This window comes from Natator depressus, chromosome 8 (assembly GCF_965152275.1).
Source record: "Natator depressus isolate rNatDep1 chromosome 8, rNatDep2.hap1, whole genome shotgun sequence".
Classification (NCBI taxonomy): Eukaryota; Metazoa; Chordata; order Testudines; family Cheloniidae; genus Natator; species Natator depressus.
This window is the reverse complement of record NC_134241.1, coordinates 96,785,251-96,807,038: the sequence shown is the minus strand read 5'-3', so window position 1 is coordinate 96,807,038 and position 21,788 is coordinate 96,785,251. Positions and strand designations below refer to the sequence as shown.

At 41.6% G+C, this 21,788-nt stretch overlaps 1 protein-coding gene across 4 annotated transcripts in view; it reads right to left on the bottom strand.

Moving 5' to 3' along the window:
- Positions 1–21,788, bottom strand: part of TTC39A (tetratricopeptide repeat domain 39A) — a 67,919-nt gene that overhangs the window by 2,337 nt on the left and 43,794 nt on the right. For 3 of the 4 annotated variants that reach the window (XM_074961754.1, XM_074961756.1, XM_074961757.1), the window contains 8 exons: positions 21,605–21,672; positions 21,456–21,515; positions 19,583–19,744; positions 18,427–18,518; positions 16,637–16,757; positions 14,158–14,269; positions 11,800–11,914; positions 8,335–8,451 (listed from right to left, as the gene is read on the bottom strand). In XM_074961754.1, coding sequence (XP_074817855.1) covers positions 8,335–8,451; positions 11,800–11,914; positions 14,158–14,269; positions 16,637–16,757; positions 18,427–18,518; positions 19,583–19,744; positions 21,456–21,515; positions 21,605–21,672 — 847 coding nt within the window. Of the gene's footprint in view, positions 1–1,867; positions 3,905–8,334; positions 8,452–11,799; positions 11,915–14,157; positions 14,270–16,636; positions 16,758–18,426; positions 18,519–19,582; positions 19,745–21,455; positions 21,516–21,604; positions 21,673–21,788 lie in introns of those variants that run through there. The other variant, XM_074961755.1, reaches the window with a different exon arrangement.

Here is a 21,788-nt window from a genome sequence, read left to right as displayed (position 1 = left end):
GTAATCATCAAATGCTTCACTAGTGCTCATTGTACTAGATGCGGCCAATAAATATCTCACCTAGGGTGGCTAGACAGTGGCCATGTCATGAGACTGCAGTCACACGAAAGGCTATGCCAAAGGCATATAGTTAGGTTGTTTTTTTAAAAAAGCAGCTGCAAGTAGTGACAATACCAAAAAAAATGTTGAGACTTTTTTTTTTTTTAATCCAAAGAACGGAGACATTTGCTACTGTTAACTAATGTAGGGTAGCGACTGTCCAAAGGAAATTAACTAAAAATGTACAGACTGCTGTTGGGCTTACCTTGTTTTGTGCTTTCCCTGTAAAACAAGGGCCAGTAACCATGAATGCAGTGAAATTTACCAAAATACATAGTTTTGAATAATCATTTTGTCTTACAGTTCTAGCTAGTAAGCTGCGGAACAGAATATAATGGAATTATCCCAATCCTGCAGAAATATTGCTGAGTGGAGAGGGAAATCCCTGAAAAATGTTACCAGAATGGACTGCAGATTTCTTTTAGCTCTCTTTCTGTTCATAAATCTTAGCGCAATAGTGATTTACTGAACATCCGATGAAGACAAGAGATTTGTGTGAGGCTATTTTTCGTTTTGTTTCTGCTTTTTTTGTTTTAAAGCCATTCTAGAAGCACAGTATTTCCAAAAGTTAAAGATTTATTTAAAATATTTATACCTTCAAAACATACATCACTCTTTCATTCATTCTCTAACAGAAGGAGGTATTTCTATTAACACTGACTAGAAGAGAGCCAGGTTCATTTATACTATCATCTCTCCAAAGCATTAGGAAAGTTGATCATGTATTACAGAAATGTTTCCCTCCCCATCCCTTGGATAATGGGTGAGAGAGAAAATGGGTGAAACTACTTTGTTTTTCCCACTACATCTTCCAGGTGATCCATAGCTAACACTTGCATCTTAAGTGGACTACTCCTTGTGCTGCAAGGTAGCAAAATGTTAAGAAACTGTACTGCAGGACTCCTGAGAGATGGACTTTTAGCTGGACTCCAGAGGATTGTTTGCTTTTCTGCACAGCATAGGGATGATGATGATTTTCATGGCATTTCTTGTTCAACATATGTCTACACATTTGAAAAGTAATAAGCAACTGGAAGTAGAAGAGCCATATGTTTAAAGCAGGACAAGAATCTTTTGATTATACACAAACACGTGGCAGTGCTGAATCTGTGCTTTTTCTCAAAACTACTGATACATAATATGTAGATAGTACAGCTGCCCCAAAGTGTAGTAAAAAGAACCTAGGTGTCACAAGTACTCCTCGTTCTTTTTGCTGATACAGACTACCACTCTGAAACCTGTCACCAAAGTGTAGTGTATAAGTGAGTATGTGGAACTGGGAAAGCCCTTTCTCTAGAAAAAAGAAAATAGATAGAGATCCTGTAGGTGTTTGTCTCTGTCTGAGGGGTTGGAGCAAATGTGGTTGTATCATAGAGCTTGGCTGTAGACAATGGATCATGTGGTGTGGTCCGGATGAAAGCTGGAGGCATGTAGGTAGGCATGGCGGTCAGTAGGTTTCCGGTATAGCGTGGTGTTTATGTGACCATCGCTTATGAGCACCATAGCGTCCAGGAAGTAGATCTCTTGTGTGGACTGGTCCAGACTCCAACGAGAGACTGCTGAATTGGAATTAATTTGCAAACTGGATACAATTAACTTAGGCTTGAATAAAGACTGGGAGTGGATGGGTCATTACACAAAGTAAAACTATTTCCCCATGTTTATTCCCTCCCCCCAGCTGTTCCTCAGATGTTCTTGTCAACTGCTGGAAATGGCCCACCTTGATTATCACTACAAAAGGTCACCACCACCACCACCCCTCCCCCCCCCCGGCTCTCCTGCTGGTAATAGCTCACCTTACCTGATCACTCTCGTTACAGTGTATATGGTAACACCCATTGTTTCATGTTCTCTGTATATAAATCTCCCCACTGTATTTTCCACTGAATGCATCCGATGAAGTGAGCTGTAGCTCACGAAAGCTTATGCTCAAATAAATTTGTTAGTCTCTAAGGTGCCACAAGTACTCCTTTTCTTTTTCCGGATACAGACTAACATGGCTGCTACTCTGAAACCTCTCTAGAAAAGAAATTCTTGCCTATGGTTTTAATAATGGAAGACTTTTGCAAAGGATTTCTTTGTATTTGTTTTTAAGGGTATGAGTTGAACATTCTTAACCAATCAGCATGGTGGAAAGGGATGGGTCTGTGCCCTGACCTATTAATTTGCATTGGGAAACAATTTCACTTCTTCTCTAGGGGAAGAAAAGGCAAATTATAAACTGCCTGATTTCCCTTCTCCTGCAGGGAAAAATCCTGCAGGAGGGGGTCAGAGAGGTAGGACCATTCTTCTTTGAGGTTCACGTTTATAGAGCTTCCTACAGAACGTCCTCTTGGGGGGGTGGCGGGGGGAGGAGCTGTGGAGTTCACAGGGCCTTCCATCAACGTGGAGCCTGGCATGCAAGAAGGGACTCCCTCACAGTGCAGGCAGGAGCCTGTCTGCAAAAATGGCTCTCTCTCCTCTTACTCCATACACTCTCTACTGAGAGCAGAGTTGCTGAAGGAGCCCAGAGGGCAGTAAATACAACTTAAAGCTGTGTTAACTCCAAACTGGACTTTTGTGCAGAAATCTAGCGTTCTACAGCAGACAGTGCCAGTTTGAGGTGCCCTGAAATCTCTATAGAGCACCTTCCTCTCAGATTTGCATCTATGGAGAATAAAGGCAGAGGGGGGCAATGAGACTGTTGATGCATTGCTCCCTCTTGTGGCAAGAAGGAGATCTACACACAGGAGTTGCTCCAGCCCAAACTTTTTACTATGGAAAACGTGTCTAAAGAATCTTTTTAAACATGAAAATGGCAGCTACATGAGTCATGATTTCCAGGAAAAGTTTACTATCAAATTAATTTTGTACACCTGAACAAATAGTGGAATAGCAGTGCATTTCTTAAATGGCCTTCAAGGACTTCTGCTTTACGTACAATATAAACTTCAAGTCACGTTTTTTCTGGTAAGTGCTGATGGGCTTGGTTCCCAAGACCCTCTGGTCATTTTTAATTTAGCCTAAGGAGGATAAATGATCCACTCTTCCACTGTATTCATCATTTGCTTTTTTCTAAAATCCTGGCTATACTGGAAATTATCCAGCCTCAAAACATGATAGAATACAGACTAAAAATTTTTTTAAGACATTTCCATAATCGAGAGAAACTTCTTAATGTCTTTACTAGCAAGTTTGTTTCAGCAGCTAGAAAATTATTGAAGAGAAAACCTGATAAAGAAGATCTTTGTACGAATAATGAAATGCCTGAGATTCAAAAACTTCTGACTTAGTCTGGAAGACTGAATTTTCTCTCACCCAAACTAAACAGGTAAACAACTCAGAGATAGGAAAAAGTGTTTCTTTACATTCATAACCAGGTCGGATCAAAACCAATAAGCCTTCTTGTTTAGTTATCCCATTTCATATCCTAGCAAATACGTAAATTTAATAATATACACAAATTAAAAATTAATTACAAAGATAAATTACAAGCCACATTTGGAAAAAGAAATACTTTGTAAAGGGGTTGGGGGGGGGAGAGAGAAGAGATTGTTTTGTTTTTTGCCAGACTGTCACCCTAGATTCAAAATCTTTTAGGTATCACATGTAATATTTTACATGTTCTGGTCTCTCCCACTGATTTAACAGAGAAGGACGATAATGTTTCAGAGTTTGCATACAAAGACACCAAAGAAGAAATGGTTAAGACACTGCTGAAGCTCCAGAATGTACTCCATTTTCTGAGACAGATTTGGCTTGGTGCAAGGCAGCTTGAATTCTGAAATGTGTTCTTGTTTCCATGGAGTAATTCTTGTAATTTTGTCTAAAACAAAAACAGATCCATTCTGAGCATCATATCATTAAATATTTTCTAGTTATTTTTACTACACAAAACAATTGCAGACAGCAAAAAGCCTTTCTTCAGTCTCCTTTGTTGCTGTCTCTAAAATATAAGGCCATATGTGCTTGGCAGAACAATGCAGCTCTTTGTTCTTTTATTTGTAGTTCTAGTGTCTGGCACCTACCAGGGAAAATATAGCTTAATAAGAAACTGAATCTGTTCCACTCCTTGAGAATGCTGAGTCCATATTAAATATCCATGATGTCAACTTAATCTATTCCCAGAAATTAGATTTAATTTTTTTTTATCTGGTTGACTGAACTTTGTGATTAGTCATCTTCATGGGATTCCCCCCACCTCACCCTTAATTTTAATAATAATAGTGAGTGTGGGGTGCAGACAGGTACTTAACCATTTTACTGCAGCCACGCGAGTCCAGGAACAACAGAATGTGAAAGTGACTGCACTGTTCACAGGTAAGAGAGAAAGGATGAAAATTTGATTAAAAAATTCTTTTAGTTTTAAAAATGTAGCATAATGCACGGACAGGATTTTTTTAAGTGCCTAAATTTTGACATGTAAACCATGGGAGGAGTGGTGATTGTGTGCACTTGTTTTCCATGCTACAGTTTCTTCTGGGCACTTCAAATTCTTATCTCCAACTTATTTGCTGAATTTACAAAATAATAATTTAGTAAACAAACAAAAGGCTACACAAGAGAGAGCTGAACCATCCAGAAGAAACAAACGGATGCTGGAGATCTCTCGGCATGGAAGCTACTCAGAGTAGAAACAACATGTCATTCTCTGACATGAAACCACAAGAGTAAATCAAACCGTTGTACAATTGAAGTGCTACAAAGGTACATGGCCCCAGCCAAAGCACAGAAGGCAGAAAGCTGAAGACCAGTCCAACTGTGTTATTACTTAACCCCTTAATGCCCTTTAAAAAAAAAACACTTTGTAAAACATGCCGCACAAAAGATGAACCAAGATGAGGCTACAGTTGAACAGAAATGTTTTAAGACACACAAAAACGATAAAGGGAGCAAATCCAGCCCCCTGTCCTGAGACAAGCCTGTTGGCAGCAGCATCAGTGCAGTGTGTACAGGGTGATGAGCAGGCCAGCTGATCTGGGGCTAGGGTGAGAGGGGGAGTTGGGCTGGGATAGCCTTCATGGAGCAGCTCCACAGCACAGGGGAGAAAGGAAAGAAAGGATTCTATCCTCCTCCGCATATGTCCTGTGCTGGCCTGGGGATTTGTCCCTACAGCATAATATTATGTTCTAAACAGTGAGGGCAACCTGAATTGAAGTTTTTCCATTTCCCCTGTCAGTTAAAGCCCAAAGACAGTGCCCACAGTGGTACAAAGCACAGATCCTCTTTTGTAGGTATTAACGTCTCTACTGTTACAGGAGAAACAGAGAACTTATGTCCTGGCAGGTGTCAGACCATTTTAATTTATTTAAAGAGAGTTGTCATTTTTATACTACAGATGCATGTTAATTATTTTAAAACTCTTAAACAGTTTATTTTTAAAAGCATTTCAATTCAGCTTCATTCAGTCCTATCACTCATGGGAGTATGGGACCTAGAAATGGGCAGTTTCTATCAGAAAGTTCTGAACTCCAAACCTATCAATCACTCTGCTGCTTAGCTTAACAATGTAACAACTGACACAAGAGGCTGACAGAAGGAGGCTGGTCGAGGGTAGCTTGTGATCGTTTCTGTTTATGTTCTCTCTCTGACTTTGCTGATCTCCAGCTCCTAGTTTTTTACATTATCCAGATGTTCCAAATCTCATTTTCTCCTCAGTGGATTAAAAATATTGCTTGTAGCATATGCCAATATAAATGCAAGTACTTCTGTTTACATCCAAACCAACGATGTTTATAATTTCACCCCACTCACTATCCTACACCTAAGATACTCAAACCAGCAGTAGTATATATATGTAGGTCACACAGAAGTAAGCACCATGTGACAGACAGTATACGCTCCTCTCCACTCTTGGGATTTACAAACACGAGTCTGCATATCAGGAATTCGCTTTACACAACCAGTTCTCCCTCTAGTGGTTAAGGAAAAACTTGCAATTCTAACCTGGGAATTCAGAAAATCCACACATCTTCAGTGGTTAAATATTTACAGTGAATTGATCTTACCGTAATAATGATTTTCTCATTCCTAAAAGGTAACAGTGTCGTGAACTGATAAACAAAAGGTTTCAGAGTAGCAGGCGTGTTAGTCTGTATTTGCAAAAAAGAAAAGGAGTACTTGTGGCACCTTAGAGACTAACAAATTTATTTGAGCATAAGCTTTCCGATGAAGTGAGCTGTAGCTCATGAAAGCTTATGCTCAAATAAATTTGTTAGTCTCTAAGGTGCCACAAGTACTCATTTTCTTTTTGATAAAGGTTTTTTTTTTTTTTTTTTTTTTTTTTTTTACATGTAAGTACTGTATGTGAGACGGAGTTATTTTAGAAATCTTTGGGATAAAGAAGTTATTTTAGATAGCAGGTGATCAGCAGTTGGGGGATTTACTCAAGTATTATGGAGCAGCCATATCTGATCCAAAGTCAAGGTAGAAGCAAGCTTCCCATTGTAAGTGCCCATATCTGAGCAAAGCAGCATTGAAACTGAGCACCTTGCAGGAATATGCTGCTCACCAAAGAGTCTAAGTTAAGAACTGTTTATCTCTCACTCCTGGCTGAAGCAAGCTATCCTTTGCTTATTGTTTTTTTGTTTGTTTGTTTGACCCAGCTGAAGAAAGCCCCAGAACTAACTCTTCATACATTAGGCCAAATCAGAACAATGTTCTGTGCTTCAAAAAGTGGCAAGATGCAATATTTCTCTTTAAACTTGTTCTCCCCTTTGCCTACACAAAGAACAATGTCTTAAATAATTTGGTTTCAGAGTAACAGCCGTGTTAGTCTGTATTCGCAAAAAGAAAAGGAGTACTTGTGGCACCTTAGAGACTAACCAATTTATTTGAGCATAAGCTTTCGTGAGCTACAGCTCACTTCATCGGAACATTTGTAAACTTTTCTAAATATAAACTAAGCTGCTGCTGATTCCAGGCTGTCCTGCCCTAGCTGCTGACTCCAGCCTAGAGGTGTGGGTTGGGGGAGCATGGACCCTGAAGTGGCAGAGCACTGCAGTAAATGAGGAAGCATTAGACAGAGTGAGGAAGTGTCTGGATTCCTTAACTCTTCATTTCCAGACTATTTTTAAGTGCACAGTTTTTCAAAGGAAGTAGGGGAGGTCCTTTGGGGGGCTGCGAAGTGTTCTGATGGTGTTCACTTTCAACTAGCTTTGTGTGGAATGAAGTTTTTGTTACTCTAAATGTGTTATTTGAGAGACTGTGTAGTCTGGGATCAGAGGCACTGGGGGGAGAAGTCAGGATCTCCTGTTTTTTAATCCTGGCTCCGTGTAAGCTTGGCCAGGCTACTTCCCCACTCATCCTCATCAGTAAAGTGGGATAACACCTACCTAACCCACAAGAGTATCTAGTGGATTACTTAGGAAATGTTTACACAGCATGGTCTATAGTGTACAATACTATTTTTTTCAGGAAGAAATTCTGGCCCAATATAAAGCTGAGAACGGTGCAGACACAGAATGGTAAGTCTGTTATGAGGCAAGTACACTATCAAGCCAAGATGTTCTTGATAAATCTAATTAATAGAAAATTAGTAATGTTCAAACAGTAGCATGGCAAAGTGAATCATTCCTGCTATTTTTCAGATACACTTAAAGTAATGCAAATGAAGAAGCTAAATACAACCTGAAAATCATTTTTACTACATGCACTTAAATGAAGTAGAAGAAAAGATCATTGCTGGCCAGCAATTTCAGTAATTGCATTTCTGACATACCACAGATTCTTGACTCCACCAAATGTATCCTCCATGCAAAGCTAAATAGCCTGAAGAGGCAGTTACTTTGTTATTTAGGAGTGATTTCTAGTGGGAAATCCTGATAGTCAAGTTAAAATCTTTAAGTATTGAATCAAATCAGTTTAAAGCAGGAGTTTTCCTGAAAGTAAAATACATGGTTTGGTGCATTGAGGAACAGCATAGCCCAGCAAATAATACATCAAGGTTCTATTCCCAACTCTGTCCGCAACCTCCTGGGTGACCTTTGGGAAGTGACTTCACCTTTCTGTGCCTCAATGCCCACCCCAGCCTTTGTTTAAACCATAAGATCTTTCAGATGGGATGGTCTCTTACTGTGTGTTTGGACAGTGTCTACCACAACGGGGGTCCTGGTCGTGGTTGGTACTACCATAATACTAACAAAAAAAGTATCCACTGCATTAGTCAATGGTCTCTGCCTTGCCCCCTACCTTTCAGTAAAATGCCTTAATCAAATTGACCAGATAGAGACCTGAGCAGGCATTTGGTAGTCTTACTTTGCTCTTTCCAGTAACTTTACTCCTTCTTCTCTTCTACCATGGTCCATGTATAGTACAGCAAGTTCAAGCAGGGCATTTGGGATTAAATAATGGTCATACTTTATCTTCCTCTCACTGCAAGAGAAGGAGAAACAGTTACAAGGTTTTCATGCTGCAATTTTCTCTCATTCTAGCTACAAACAAATAGGAGCTCAGTTAGGGTTAGGAGGGGACAGTCCATCTCTTCAATGACGCTTACTCTTCAGGTAGTCTAACCTAGACTATCTCTAGGTTATTCAGTAAGTGCTCTATACATTTGCATGACAATACATGACCATCTTTTGCAGCTTGTTATTTACCTGTTTACAAGTTTAAGGGGGATGGAGGATGGCGGAGGCAATAACAAAAGGTAGCAGTGCTCCAAGCACCACCCGCTTGCATTGCCAAAATGAGATGCCATTCACTGTAGATCGTGCAGTTATTTCAAATAGGATTGTTCTGCAAACTGATTCTTTGAGCTTAGCTCCCATTTGATTGGGCTTCAGTATACACACAGGCTCTGATAGGTTCCTTGGGCTTGGCTTCTTTATGAGTGGGTGGGGGAAAATGTAAGTGATACTAGCTTCTAAATGTCACCAACTTGTGGCACCAAAGTGAGAAGGTACTCAGAGTAAGGCTACGTCTACTCTCGCACTTTTGACGGTATAACTTACGTCATTCAGGAGTGCGAAAAACACCCCTTTAAGCACATAAGTGACACTAACAGAAGCATGGGTGTAGACAGTGCTATGTCCGCAGGAGACGCTCTCCCACCGACGTAGCTAATGCTGCTTGTTGGAGGTGGTTTAATTATGTCAGTGGAGGAGCTCTCTCCCACTGGGATACAGCAGCTACAGGAGTAATCTTAGAGTGGCAGAGCTGCATCAGTACAGCTGTGCCGCTGTAAACTCACTAGTGTAGACATGGCCTAAATTGTGGAGTCTGTGACTCTCCCTCCTCTCTTACATGAGGAATGAAATAGTTAACAATGTTGGTATTAAATCATCATCACTGGGCATCTGAGTTAATAAAATGAATGGAGCAGTTCACACTTCTCCAAGATACTTCTCCAGGCTCTCTGCAGACTCCCTTTAGACTCGTCTTCACTGAGAAAAAAAAGCTGCATTCTTAACTCAAGTTAGCTAACTCAAGGTAAAATCCTAGTGAAGACAGGGCAGTTTGTAGGTTTTTCACACGGCGTTAACAGATTGCGTTAAACCCTAACAGGGAGCCTAACCTTTAACTCAACCTGCTAACATGTGAAAACTACAAACTGCCTTGTCTTCACTAGGATTTTATCATGTGTTAGCTATGACACAGTAGAACACACTCTTCCCCCTCCCCCAGTGAAGATTATTAAACTTGGGTTTAGAATTTAACTATTTTTATAAAGGCAAAGGGCATGGATTTGTTTTGTTCGGAAGGTACACAATGGGTCAGTGCCCTATGAAACAAAAACAAAACTCACTTCCGCATATGTAAAGCCAAATTTTTAGGCCCTATGTATGTTAAGAAAATGTGCACCGTTGTAATTACGTCAACATAGCCACTTCGGTATGTTACCAGGTTAAGCTGTGCCAGGGCAGCATGTTTATGTTAAGCATCTATACCAATGTAACTAAATTAATATCGTTCCATCAGTGCTAATGTCCTTAATGTAAATGGGGCCTTAGTGAACAGAGGAGCAATTTGAGGGTGTAATTTAATTACCTGGGAAAGCTTCACTTAGTATCTAATTCATAATGAGGTTTTTCTACCCAATTTTACAGTGCCTTGACTGAGGAATATTGAGATTAAAGTCCCAATCCTGAAACTTTTTCCATGGACGTAGCTGTCTCCAACTATGCAGAGCTTCCATAGGGTGTGGGATATCGGCACACAGAACAAATTCCAGGATCGGGATGTAACAGAGCAACAGCCAACCTAGGAATCATTTTGGTTCTAAAGTTACGTACACTCAAAAATAAAGGTTTCTAATAGAAGAGTTAAGAGAATCTTAACTATAACATCACAAATACTTTAGAATGGTACAATTAACGCCGGTCCTCCCCAACTGTTCTTTTAAAATTCCTCTCACAGAAACCCCCAAACAGTCCTAGGTCTTACTCAGCTGAATTAAAATACGGTTCTCCTTTGACAAATGAATAAAAATGGGGCTGTGGGCGGGGGGGAAGCACATTTACTGCATTTCAGTGACAGGTTTCAGAGTAACAGCCGTGTTAGTCTGTATTCGCAAAAAGAAAAGGAGTACTTGTGGCACCTTAGAGACTAACCAATTTATTTGAGCATAAGCTTTCGTGAGGGAGAGTGGTCACTTTGGATGAGCTATTAGCAGCAGGAGAGTGAGTTTGTGTGTGTATGGGGGTGGGGGGGGTGAGAAAACCTGGATTTGTGCTGGAAATGGCCCACCTTGATTATCATGCACATTGTAGGGAGAGTGGTCACCTTGGATAAGCTATTACCAGCAGGAGAGTGAGTTTGTGTGTGTGTGGGTTTTTTTTTTTTGTTTGTTTTTTTTTTTTGGGGGGGGGGGGGGGGGGACACGGACGGACCTGGATTTGTGCTGGAAATGGCCCACCTTGATTTTCATACACATTGTAAGGAGAGTGGTCACTTTGGATAAGCTATTACCAGCAGGAGAGTGAGTTTGTGGGGGTGGGGGAGCAGAGGGTGAGAAAACCTGGATTTGTGCTGGAAATGGCCCAACTTGATTATCATACACATTGTAAGGAGAGTGATCACTTTAGATAAGCTATTACCAGCAGGAGAGTGGGATGGGAGGAGGTATTGTTTCATGGTCTCTGTGTATATAATGTCTTCTGCAGTTTCCACAGTATGCATCCGATGAAGTGAGCTGTAGCTCACGAAAGCTTATGCTCAAATAAATTGGTTAGTCTCTAAGGTGCCACAATTACTCCTTTTCTTTTTGCATTTCAATGGTTCTGTATCAAACATGCTCTTTTACACGTAAGTTTTTTCTAACTTCCAGCCTTTCAAATTCAACCTGTGCTCGTCAAGTCAAGCTGGGTTCTTTTCATACATCATCCACCAATGCTGTGCAGACCAAAAAGTATGCCCTGTGCAACACCTGCGCATCCTCATCTCCTTCAATAGGTTTCTTGTCATTTTAATTCAGGGAACAATTCTGTTGATAGTACACAAGAAATAATAGAATCCAGCTCGTACTCTTAGTTGTGTTGACTCTGCAGGGCTAGCAGAAGTAGAAAGAAGTATGTCCCTAAAGAAGTATGTCACTTTGGTCCCTAAAGTCAGCAGATACAACTCTCTGTATACACATGGATTGTAGATTTGCTGAGTAAAATGGTGCCACTGTTACACAGATATTTTAGAGAGAAGCTCTACTTAAAGGACTTGACTGCTTGACAGTGCTACTTACACTCAGCATTTCTTGAGTTCTCCTGTGTGTTAAATATGGAAACTTACTTTAAATGGATGTAAGTGAAATGATCTTCTGCCTCAGAAATCTTGCCCAAGTGCTTCAGACATAAACCCTTTAACAGCTTTACCAAACATTGGTCATCTGCTAGTAATTCTGTAGCTGCAAGATAAAGTAACGGTTTTATCAGTTTTGCATTTTGAAATAACTTGGTCCCTTAAAAAAAAAAATTAAAAATAGCTGTTCCAAAAATACTTAGCAGGCACATTTTCAGAACCTCTTTGCAACAGTTAAGATTTTCATAGTATTGTTTTTTTATTTGTATGGCACTAGTGCCCCATTCAGACTGGCTGGATGCTATACACTCCCTGTGAGATAGCTGCTGCCCTTTGGCGTTTATGGTCTAAGGCCCTGATCTGCCATCAGAGATGCACTAGAACCTTTGCATCCTCATGGACATTCCTGGCGTGTACGCTATCCGTTATTTCAACGCAGGCACGAGGGTCTGCATACATGACCTAACAGGGGCCTTGCTTAAGAGAAGATGCACAAGTAGCTGTTTAAAAAGCAAAGTTGCTTCCCATGGGGAAAGGAGGAGAAGGCAAAAGTGACGGGATCACCTTGTTCCAGGCTAGCTATGTGCACAGTTACATGGGTTAGAGCCTGCACCATTTTTTTTTCTTCCAGTAAGATAAATCAAACGTATATCAGCACTCCCGACTGGCCATCTGTTCTGTGAACACATTTACATGTCTGCACTTTTTAAAACTTATAATGTATCCTGCCACTGATATGTGCGTTGTAGAGACTAGTCAATAAGGGCCCAATCCTGGAAATACTTCTGCACGTGAGAATTTTATTCTCATGAATACTTCTACTAACTTCAACAGACTTCTTACAGCATCTAACATCAGTCACATCCATGTTTGCTGGATTAGGCCTTTATAGTGTTAGAGCCTTGCCCCAAGGATGTCAGTCTAACTTGGTCTCCTTCTGTATATTGCTATTTAAATGGACATTGTCAACTCGAAAAATCACACTTTTGTAAAACATATTACGGCTAATTGTAACTCCTAAAGGAATTAGAGAGAAAAAAATCTGCTTTTAGGATAGACTTTTCATTTAAACTATACAGCACTTTTCAGCCAGTGTCCTCAAGACACTTTACAATCATCGATGAGCCTCCGCAAACTGCACGGACATATGAATGCTTTGCAAACTGGTACATGCTGACCCATGACAAAGTAGCAGAGTGGGTGACTGAAACAGCAAAAGCCCCTTTTCCGACCATTCCATCAGACTTCCTTCCCTTCAGCTAAAAGGTCCCCCCCCCCCTTTTTTTTCCAGTGTTAACAAGGGGACAAACTTGCCTGATGCGTCAAGCAACTCATATGCCTCTGAGACTGACTTAAAAGTTCCGTTTTCAATGTTTCAGGCTGAATTACTAGTTTTGCTATATGTTCACTGAAGGACACAAGCCACCAGCTGATGACAATGTCATTCTGTGACCAAATGAGTTGGGAAGATACCTCTCAGGTCTCTGGGCCTAGGGTGATACTAATGATGAGCATTACTAAGTAGCTGAATGACACCTGCTGGACAACCAAGAACAACATTAACAGCGTTCTTCAGAGAATTTAACTTGCCAGCTGGCTGGAGAATAGTAGTATAGGGGGAATTGCAGAAGAGCAGCTATGCAGGCCAGGGGAACCCCTGCTGGATTGGGGAGACCAAAAATAAAGGATGGAGAGAAAAAACAGCAATTCTGTTCTGCCATGCATGTCTAGTTAACACACTGAAACCGGGCATGGTATAAGAGTCTGGCCTAATTTTGTACCATTCCCTTCTTCTGCTCCAATTTTTTGTACAGTCCATTTAAGTGCAAGTGTTTTATAGCAAATAGTTAACACAGAGATATCAGTCAACCCTCCAGCTTGTGTGGTTAGTAGATGATGGTGCTTTCTATAAATCAGCTTGGCGCTTGTCTCCTCCACTGTGTTCTTTAGAACTGAAATAAGACAGTACCTGCATATAGCGAAGTATGTGCAGTTCGTGGCCTGTCACCCATAGTGTAATTGAAGTCAATGCAAATGATAAATTTGACCCTTACACTTAAATATGTACTTTGTAAAAGAAATGGTCTTTCAATACGTATTTGTGGACAGTTCCTAAGACGCATCCTGTAAGTGACAAGTCTCTTATGCCATATTACAAGTTAATGCATTAGTAGAGAAATGTTATGCCTATTTGTATTAACAACACATGGTGACATAATCCAGCTCACTCTTGTGACTGTATTAACTTGTTTTACTATCTGGAAAACTTTTTTTATTCACAGACAACCAGACTATCTTCAAGTACCTATACTACTGTAAAGCACCTGCTTAAATCAGATCAGGGCTTACCTGGGCTTCTTTCTAGTGCTGCTTCTGCCTCAGTTAATGTCTGCAACATGCCTTCTGTTAAATCAGGACGTTTTCCAATCACAGCATAGCCATTCCAGATATACATCATTTCCTAGGGGTGGCCAGGACATGTTTAATTAATGTGGCGATGGAGAGATGTAGGTAGCTAATCATTTAGATTATTTCAGCAAGGGCAGAAGTTATGAATTCCTTCCTAGGTGCGGATACTGCTGTTATGGCTTCACTGTAACTCATTGTTGAAAGCAAGTAGTGCTGGAAGTCTAAGTCCTCTTAGCAAAAATAACGAGGAGTCCTCATTGTTTTTGCTGATGCAAACTAACACAGCTACCACTCTGAAGTCCTATTAAGTCATCTAGTCCACCCCTTCCCTTTGCCAATACAGATCACTTGAGTAGAACACCAACCCTGTAATATAGGAGGCAGCTGTGAAGCTGAGAGAGAGACTGGAGGACTGGATGGCTCAGTATATCATTGTCTACTAAATGATATAAGGTTTTTAGAATAAAATTATATAGAGCCAGCCCTATTGGTTTCATCCCTATTCGTTCTGTAGGGCTTTTCCATGGGGGCAGTTCACTGGCCTACAGGAAATGAGCCTAAGCTCTATTCTAAATGCTAATGAGAAGTACCTATCACGACAAGCACCATCATACCTGGGACTTTTAGAAGAAGAGTTAAAGACAGAATTATTACGGAGACTTCTTAAAACCTTTCTTTACCTGTTCCTAAAAGGTCTATTTTGTAACTTAAATGTTTCTTATTTCTAAATTCCTGTACGCATTAATTTTATTCTAGGGCTGACGAGCAGCGCCGCATGCAAAGGCACGGTTGCTATAGCTGGGCTGGTTTTTCGTGGTTGAGACGACAGTGCTGTGCTTATTTATCTCTAGTGAAGACTCAGTTGCTTGAGTGGTTATAAAATTCCCCAAACTGCATTTTTCCATAGTTTAAATAAAAACTTCCTGGGCTAAATCTGTGAGTTAGGACCTGATTCCAATAAGCAAGTTCCTTCCCACCCAAATGAAAAGTCCTAGAAAGTACAGCCATTCCGTTAAGATTCTGTTATAAATTGCTTGTTACCTGAACCCCAATTCCATCAATCCCCTAGTCTTTAACTATTAGAGAGTGACACCTGGTGCCTTGAAAGTGCAATTACAGCAAATGGAAACAGAATACTTAGCACGAAGACTTGCTAGAGAAACCTGTTGCACCAACAATCACATAAGACCAGCCCTAGTGAAACTCAGGCTATTTCTGGCTTCCAATGGCTTATGGAAACCTATTGGGTGTGGATGCAAAGTAATTTTCATCAGAGATGACCCCATTATTGGCCTCCACCTAAATCCTTGGATCTTATTGAAACTGGTCCTTAAAGGATTATGCATGCTGAGTTGATGTACAGTTGCAACAGAGACTGAATTTTGAAACAAACCATGCTATCACACTTTACTGCCAGTGGACTGAGAGAAGAGTACTAGCTATAAATATACACTCTGTCAGGTCAGGCACTCATGAGTGAAGGGACAAACTGTAAGAGGAGATGTACTGACTCACCAAAAAGAGCATAATGATCCTTTGAGTTGTCTTTAAGATACATACTAGCCAAGACTCTTAAAGGAAGGGTCTGACCTGACAGACAGCATACAACTAGACAAAACATCTGAATTGGTTAGAAAATTATCCAGTTGTGAACATCGGTGGCACGCTCAAAAGTGATGAACCCAGAGTTAAAGCTCTGATGTGAACCACACTTAGCAAACCTACAGAACCCAGATCCTCTGCTATTCTCTCACCATTCTCCAGGGATGGGCTTTCATATGAGTGCAGAGGTGGCCCTCTCCTAATGCGCTCCACCAATGGGACTTCAGAGCAGTTATTCTTATTTGGCCCTGGGGGACCAGCCAGTACTCTAGGGATGGATGTCCCGCAGTTGTCTAGTCTAGCTTCAAAGAAGTGGCTGAATTTTGTCCTCCTAGCCATTACGTACCCTAGAGCATAGCTACTAATCTTTCAAACGGAGCTTCAACGTTCACGTTGGCTAGACTCAAAAGTATCTAGTTGCACCAGTTTTTGCCTGTTTCCTGCCTAGTGTTCTCCCCAGCTGTACCTGGAATGCTTCCTTCTGCTGGCCCGCTGGATGAGACTTAAACACGGGCACCAAAAGCAAAGTCGACCGGAGCATGAACGCTGAAAAGTTGTGGAGTGTGTTGTAGTCTAAAAAGTGAAATAGTGAGTTGCGCATGCAGCATATTCAGGTGTGACACATCTGGCTTCATTTCCCAGAGTGTAGCACATGCCCCAGTTTTACACCATTCCTCGCATTTGCGAGATTAGGTCCTGGGAACATTTCAGGCTCTTGGAGGGGGGTTCAACATATACCATTCTAAGTATCTAATTTTTGTCTCTATGTTGTGAATTACTGAAAAATGTAGGGGGAATAGTCATCTTTCCAGCTTACCAAAGCAGGCACAGGCAAAGGAACAGGGTTTGAGGGAAGGTATCGCCGAGATTTCCGAATGGCAAACTTCTCTGTAGGCAGTGACTTTCCTGCAATTTTCAATTTCAGACTGGGCACAGTCCTGGAAGAGTAAAAAAGGTTAAAGTCATTTTTGCCCCTCTGAATATCTGGAAAAACCCACTCAAACCAAAACCAAAACAAAATAAATTTCAAAGACCGATTCATTGAGAGGTATTGACTTATAAAGACCAAACAAAATAATCTCCTGAGGAATATCACATCCAGTGAAATCTTTCTTGTAATGAACTTTGAGAAAATATGGATACCCTGAGTAGTTTCAATGTTCAAACTGCAATCTGGGTAAGAGGAAATCTGCAGTAACTAATTTATGTTTTTCTGGACCTGCGAAGGGGTATCCATCCTACAGAAGGCCTGAAGGGGTTAAGGTGGCTAGGTGGGCCAATTCTGTTGCACCTGGAGGACCACCCAGGGGGGCAGGGATGAATTAGACGAGAGTCAGCTGGAGGGGAACAGGAGTGGCCTGTATAAAGCCCAGGATGGAGAGGAGAAAGCAGCTACAGGGAAGTAGTCTGCAGTGACCCCCTGGGTGAAGGGAGGCATGTTTGGGACTATGGAGTGTAGTCTACAGTTATTCCCTGGGAGGAGGGAGTTTAGGCTGGCAAATCTGAGGCAGTGGGGAGGGGAGAGACAGAAAAATAGGAAAAGCTCAGGGGAAAAGCAGCAAGGTATAGGATACTGCAGACTTTGGCTGCAGATCAGAGGGTCACTGAGCTGGAACCCAGAATAGAAGGTAAGCCTGGGTTCCTCTACCAGCCATTGGGGAAGTTTCACAAACCAGAAGAAAGCAGACTGCCTGGGAACGTTTGCCCTGAAAGACTTCAGTGCCCGGGAAGGGGAGGACCATAGCGAGCTGGCTGGAGGGCCAAGTCACAAAGAGGAAGCTGGAGCAAGAGGGGTCTCCGTGAGAGTGACCACCAAAGAAGGCTGTAGCACCTGGAAGGAGGTAATCCTCAGAGCAGCCGGGAGGCAGCGCCCCTAGCAGTGAGTGGACCCATGACGACCACATAAAGCTTTTTATACAGTAAGTGGTACAGATCATCTCTTAGAATAAAGCTGTTTTAAAAATAAAACTACATTTTATAAGAGGATTTTACTGTAACTAGTTGATTAAACTGATGTAGCAGTCGGGAATTTTTTGAGCATAAACATCAGACCCAAATTCAAGTTACACTTCCAATAATGTGCATACACACCCCCGGCTCACCCTCTTGAGCCGTCCATAGTTCTACCAGATGCCAAGCCCCAAGCTCACAGTTGTATTGAGGCTGTCTCCAACAGCCTTTTATCAGGACACATCTTGTAGTGAAATCTGTACAAGGCTTTCAGAAAACTCATGACAACTTTAACTACTAGGAACACTAGAAAAAAACATGGAAAATGTTGCCTGCAATAGCAGCAGCCACTTGTAGCAATGATGAAATAGAAAGTGATATTAATTCAAAGCATTTCTGGGCCAATGGGAAGTTGAAACATACTCAAGGGCTGCTGAAAGCTTTCCAACAATGTTAGTATAGTTAATGGGGAATTATTTTGAGGATCTGACACTGTATTTTACACACACACAGCCCACCCCTCTGCATCTTATTAACCCTACAGAATCAGTAACTTTTCCTCTCCACTCCCAACACCTGATTTACATTCATTGTTGCAAGTCACTTGAAAAGGTAAGGAATGGAATAGTGTCCTAGTTGGGACTTACTAAATCTTACCTAAACAGTTCAACTTCATTATCCCCAAAGGGTCTGTGATCATCTGGTCCAAACATACTGAGATAGGCAGCTTTCATGTAAATATAGGTAACCTACAGTGAAGAGCAAATGCTATCAACATCATCTGTACAGTAAATTGTATTCACAGCAGCACTGATTTAAAAGCCAACATGATGGTACTGTTAAGGAGGGAAACCTCTGTTGCTTTTCCTTGTAAACTCAATATTACAAAACACTTAAGAGGAGGTCAGTTTTCTAACTGAGATATGTGCATAAGACTCCAGGAAGGGGCCAAAAGAACAGACATTTTGGCAAGCTTCAGCTTCCAGTGCTGCAGGTCATTATTGCCTCTGGTGGGAGAAGTTTTGGTGGCTGCAGAATAGGCAGAGACAAGGCCTCTCAGCCCCAGAGATCCATGGCAAAGGCAAGCCTGACATTGGTTTAGACAGAAGCCATTATGCATGGATGGCTGCCCCTCTCTGCGCAGTTGTGCTGGCCCCCAACTCTATTTCCTGGCCACTTGACTTCTGCTGGAGCTATGACAGGGCCAATGCCCTGGTTCCATCAGCTGCTGACCAAAGAACCCAACTGAGGTGCTGCTGTCATGGGGCTCGGGTAAATGAGGAGGGAGGGAGATAGTCAGTGTCATAGAGACAACACCCCCTTCCATTTCACATGTGTTGGGCCAGATCTGCTCACGAGCGGGGCTGCGTAGTCCCTTAAACCAAGGAATTTGCCCTGGTTACAGTTATTACCTAGTAGGCACCATCATGTTTAACTCTCATTACAAAACACTACCTTCCACATTGTCACCAAAACAGCTCATGTTCATTAATGTAACTGCAATAAAAGAAATAAGGACCTACCGCTAATTGCACAGGATGGCCAATTAGCACATGACAAAGCCCCTGGGCAGTTGACTGCCCTTTAGTTAAAAATCAGCTCTGAAATCTAGCTGTATTCCCAGACTACAGGACAAGTTTAGAATGTCTGCACTGCTCTCCCTCGATGCACTGTCTGCATGAGCCAGAGCAAGCCAGATTTTGTTTTACTGCCCTCACCCTGTGATGGATGTGGCTCAACCCAATTAAAATGTAACACCTAAGCTTTAGTCTCTCTCTCATTAATGACTGGTTTTCTTGTCACTTTAGCTTACCTTTGACCAATTGTTTTCTTTGCTTAGCAGGTCCGCATAGAAATAGGCCACCTTCCACTGGCGCTTGTAGGTGAAGCACCACATTAGTTCCCAGTAACACATGTGATGAAACTGCTTCCAGTGCTGCTGAGCCTCACAGCACTCCTCAAACCTGCGAACTGCCTGCACAAAGGAAACGCCAAACATAACCATAATCATCGTAAGAAAGAAACAGGTTTAACGGAATGTACACGTCGAATGTGTCCATTCAGTAAACAGCACTGGGATCCAGTGCTGCTCCTGGGTGGGGAGTGCCCTCAATTCTACGTTAATGGGAGTTAAGAGTGCTCAGCATTTCCTAGGATCAGGCAGCAGGATCAGACCCTTGACTTCATACTCTCATCCTGCATTATCAAGTTTACCACCTAGAGTCCTCCTTATACCTTAATTTTATTACCTAATGCTGAGTGTAGGCGAACAGTAGAGCAGCCAGAGGAGTGTTTGTTGTGAGGGAGATTAAAGTCAGAGGGGCAGATCCTCAGCTGGTGTACATATCAAAGCTCCAGTGACCTCAGCAGAGCAGTGGCAATATATACCAGCTGAGGACCTGCCCCAGAGTATTTGAGACATGTAAAAAACAGCAAGAGAAGAGAATAGGACAAGTCGGTTTGGAGGGAGAGAAGTCCAAGAGCAGGCAAAGGAAAATAACTGCAGAGTGTTAAAGGCACAGCGGGCTTCAAGATGGGTTAGACAAAGTGCATTAATATTGGAGAACTGTGTCACCATCCTCAAACTGGAGTAAGAACAGCACAAGACAGCGTACCACATTCATCACTCGCACACACAGACTTGCTTAATTGTCCCGGGTTTCAGAGCCACTGCCTCAAAGTGGCCACATAGTTTGATACCAGCTCTGCAACTAGCACTCAGCTGTAGCTGGTGGAATTTCTGCTGAGTTTAATTGAATCAGGAATTGCATTGTTCAGGATACATATAATCAGCTACTGTTTGACTGGAGTGCTCCATTCTGGGCCAACACTTCTGGCACCCTTTTCAGGACAGCAATAATGAGGGTTCTTGATTGCACATCAGCATGAAGGCCCAGCAACACTTTAAAGGGCTGTTGCAAAAACATGATTTCAAAGAAAAGGAGTACTTGTGGCACCTTAGAGACTAATCAATTTATCTGAGCATAAGCTTTCGTGAGTTACAGCTCACTTCATCGGACGCATTCAGTGGAAAATACAGTGGGGAGATTTATATACATAGAGGACATGAAACAATGGGTGTTACCATACACACTGTAATGAGAGTGATCACTTAAGGTGAGCTATTGCCAGCAGGAGAGCGGGGGGGAAGGGGAGGGCAAAGGGGGAGAAACTTTTTGTAGTGATAATCAAGGTGGACCATTTCCAGCAGTTGACAAGAACGTCTTTTCTTTTTGTGAATACAGACTAACACGGTTGCTACTCTGAAACCTGTCATTATTTCAAAGGGGTTTTCGCTTGAAGTTGGGCATTTTCAAGGTAGACCTTTCAAATTAAAATGATTAAACCTTGATCCAATCAAGTGATTAAAACAAATCACAGATGGTTATTTTATGTTGTTCAATTCAATTAACTGAAAGCAATGGGTCAAGCCATTCAGAGCAATCATCCGAATAAAATTTCTGTTTTGTTTTTATGCACTGCAAGTTTGCAGATGAATCCCACCCACACAGTTCAGCACTGGAGGTGGACTTGCCCACAGTTTAGGATAATTGGCTCTGAAGTGTCTAAATATGGTTAGAAGCCCAACGTAGGCTCCTATTGTTTTAAATCTTGGCCGGGCTTTATGACCAATAGGGCAACGTTGTTCTTGAAGGTTCTTTTCCGAGGAGAAAAGGGTTACTTACTGTATCAATATTGCCTTTTATTGTTTCTATCCTGCCCGCAAAAAACAGGAATATGGCTCCCTGTAATAAACAAAAGCAACCATGAACAATTTTCATGCAGCTGATACATTCTAGCGACAAACACTAAACTAAATTAGGATTCATCTTACTTTTGGATAGCGAGCCAAGTAAGGCTTGAGTAGCTTTTCTGCCTCTTCAACGTTTCCTTTCCCTGTCCCTAGATTAGTTGAGTAAAACAATGCAAATGATGAAAAGGAATAGGAAACAATAGCCTTGAGTAATCATCATCTGGCCAATAAATAAGTTCTCCCATACAGTAGCGTTTAGGTCCAA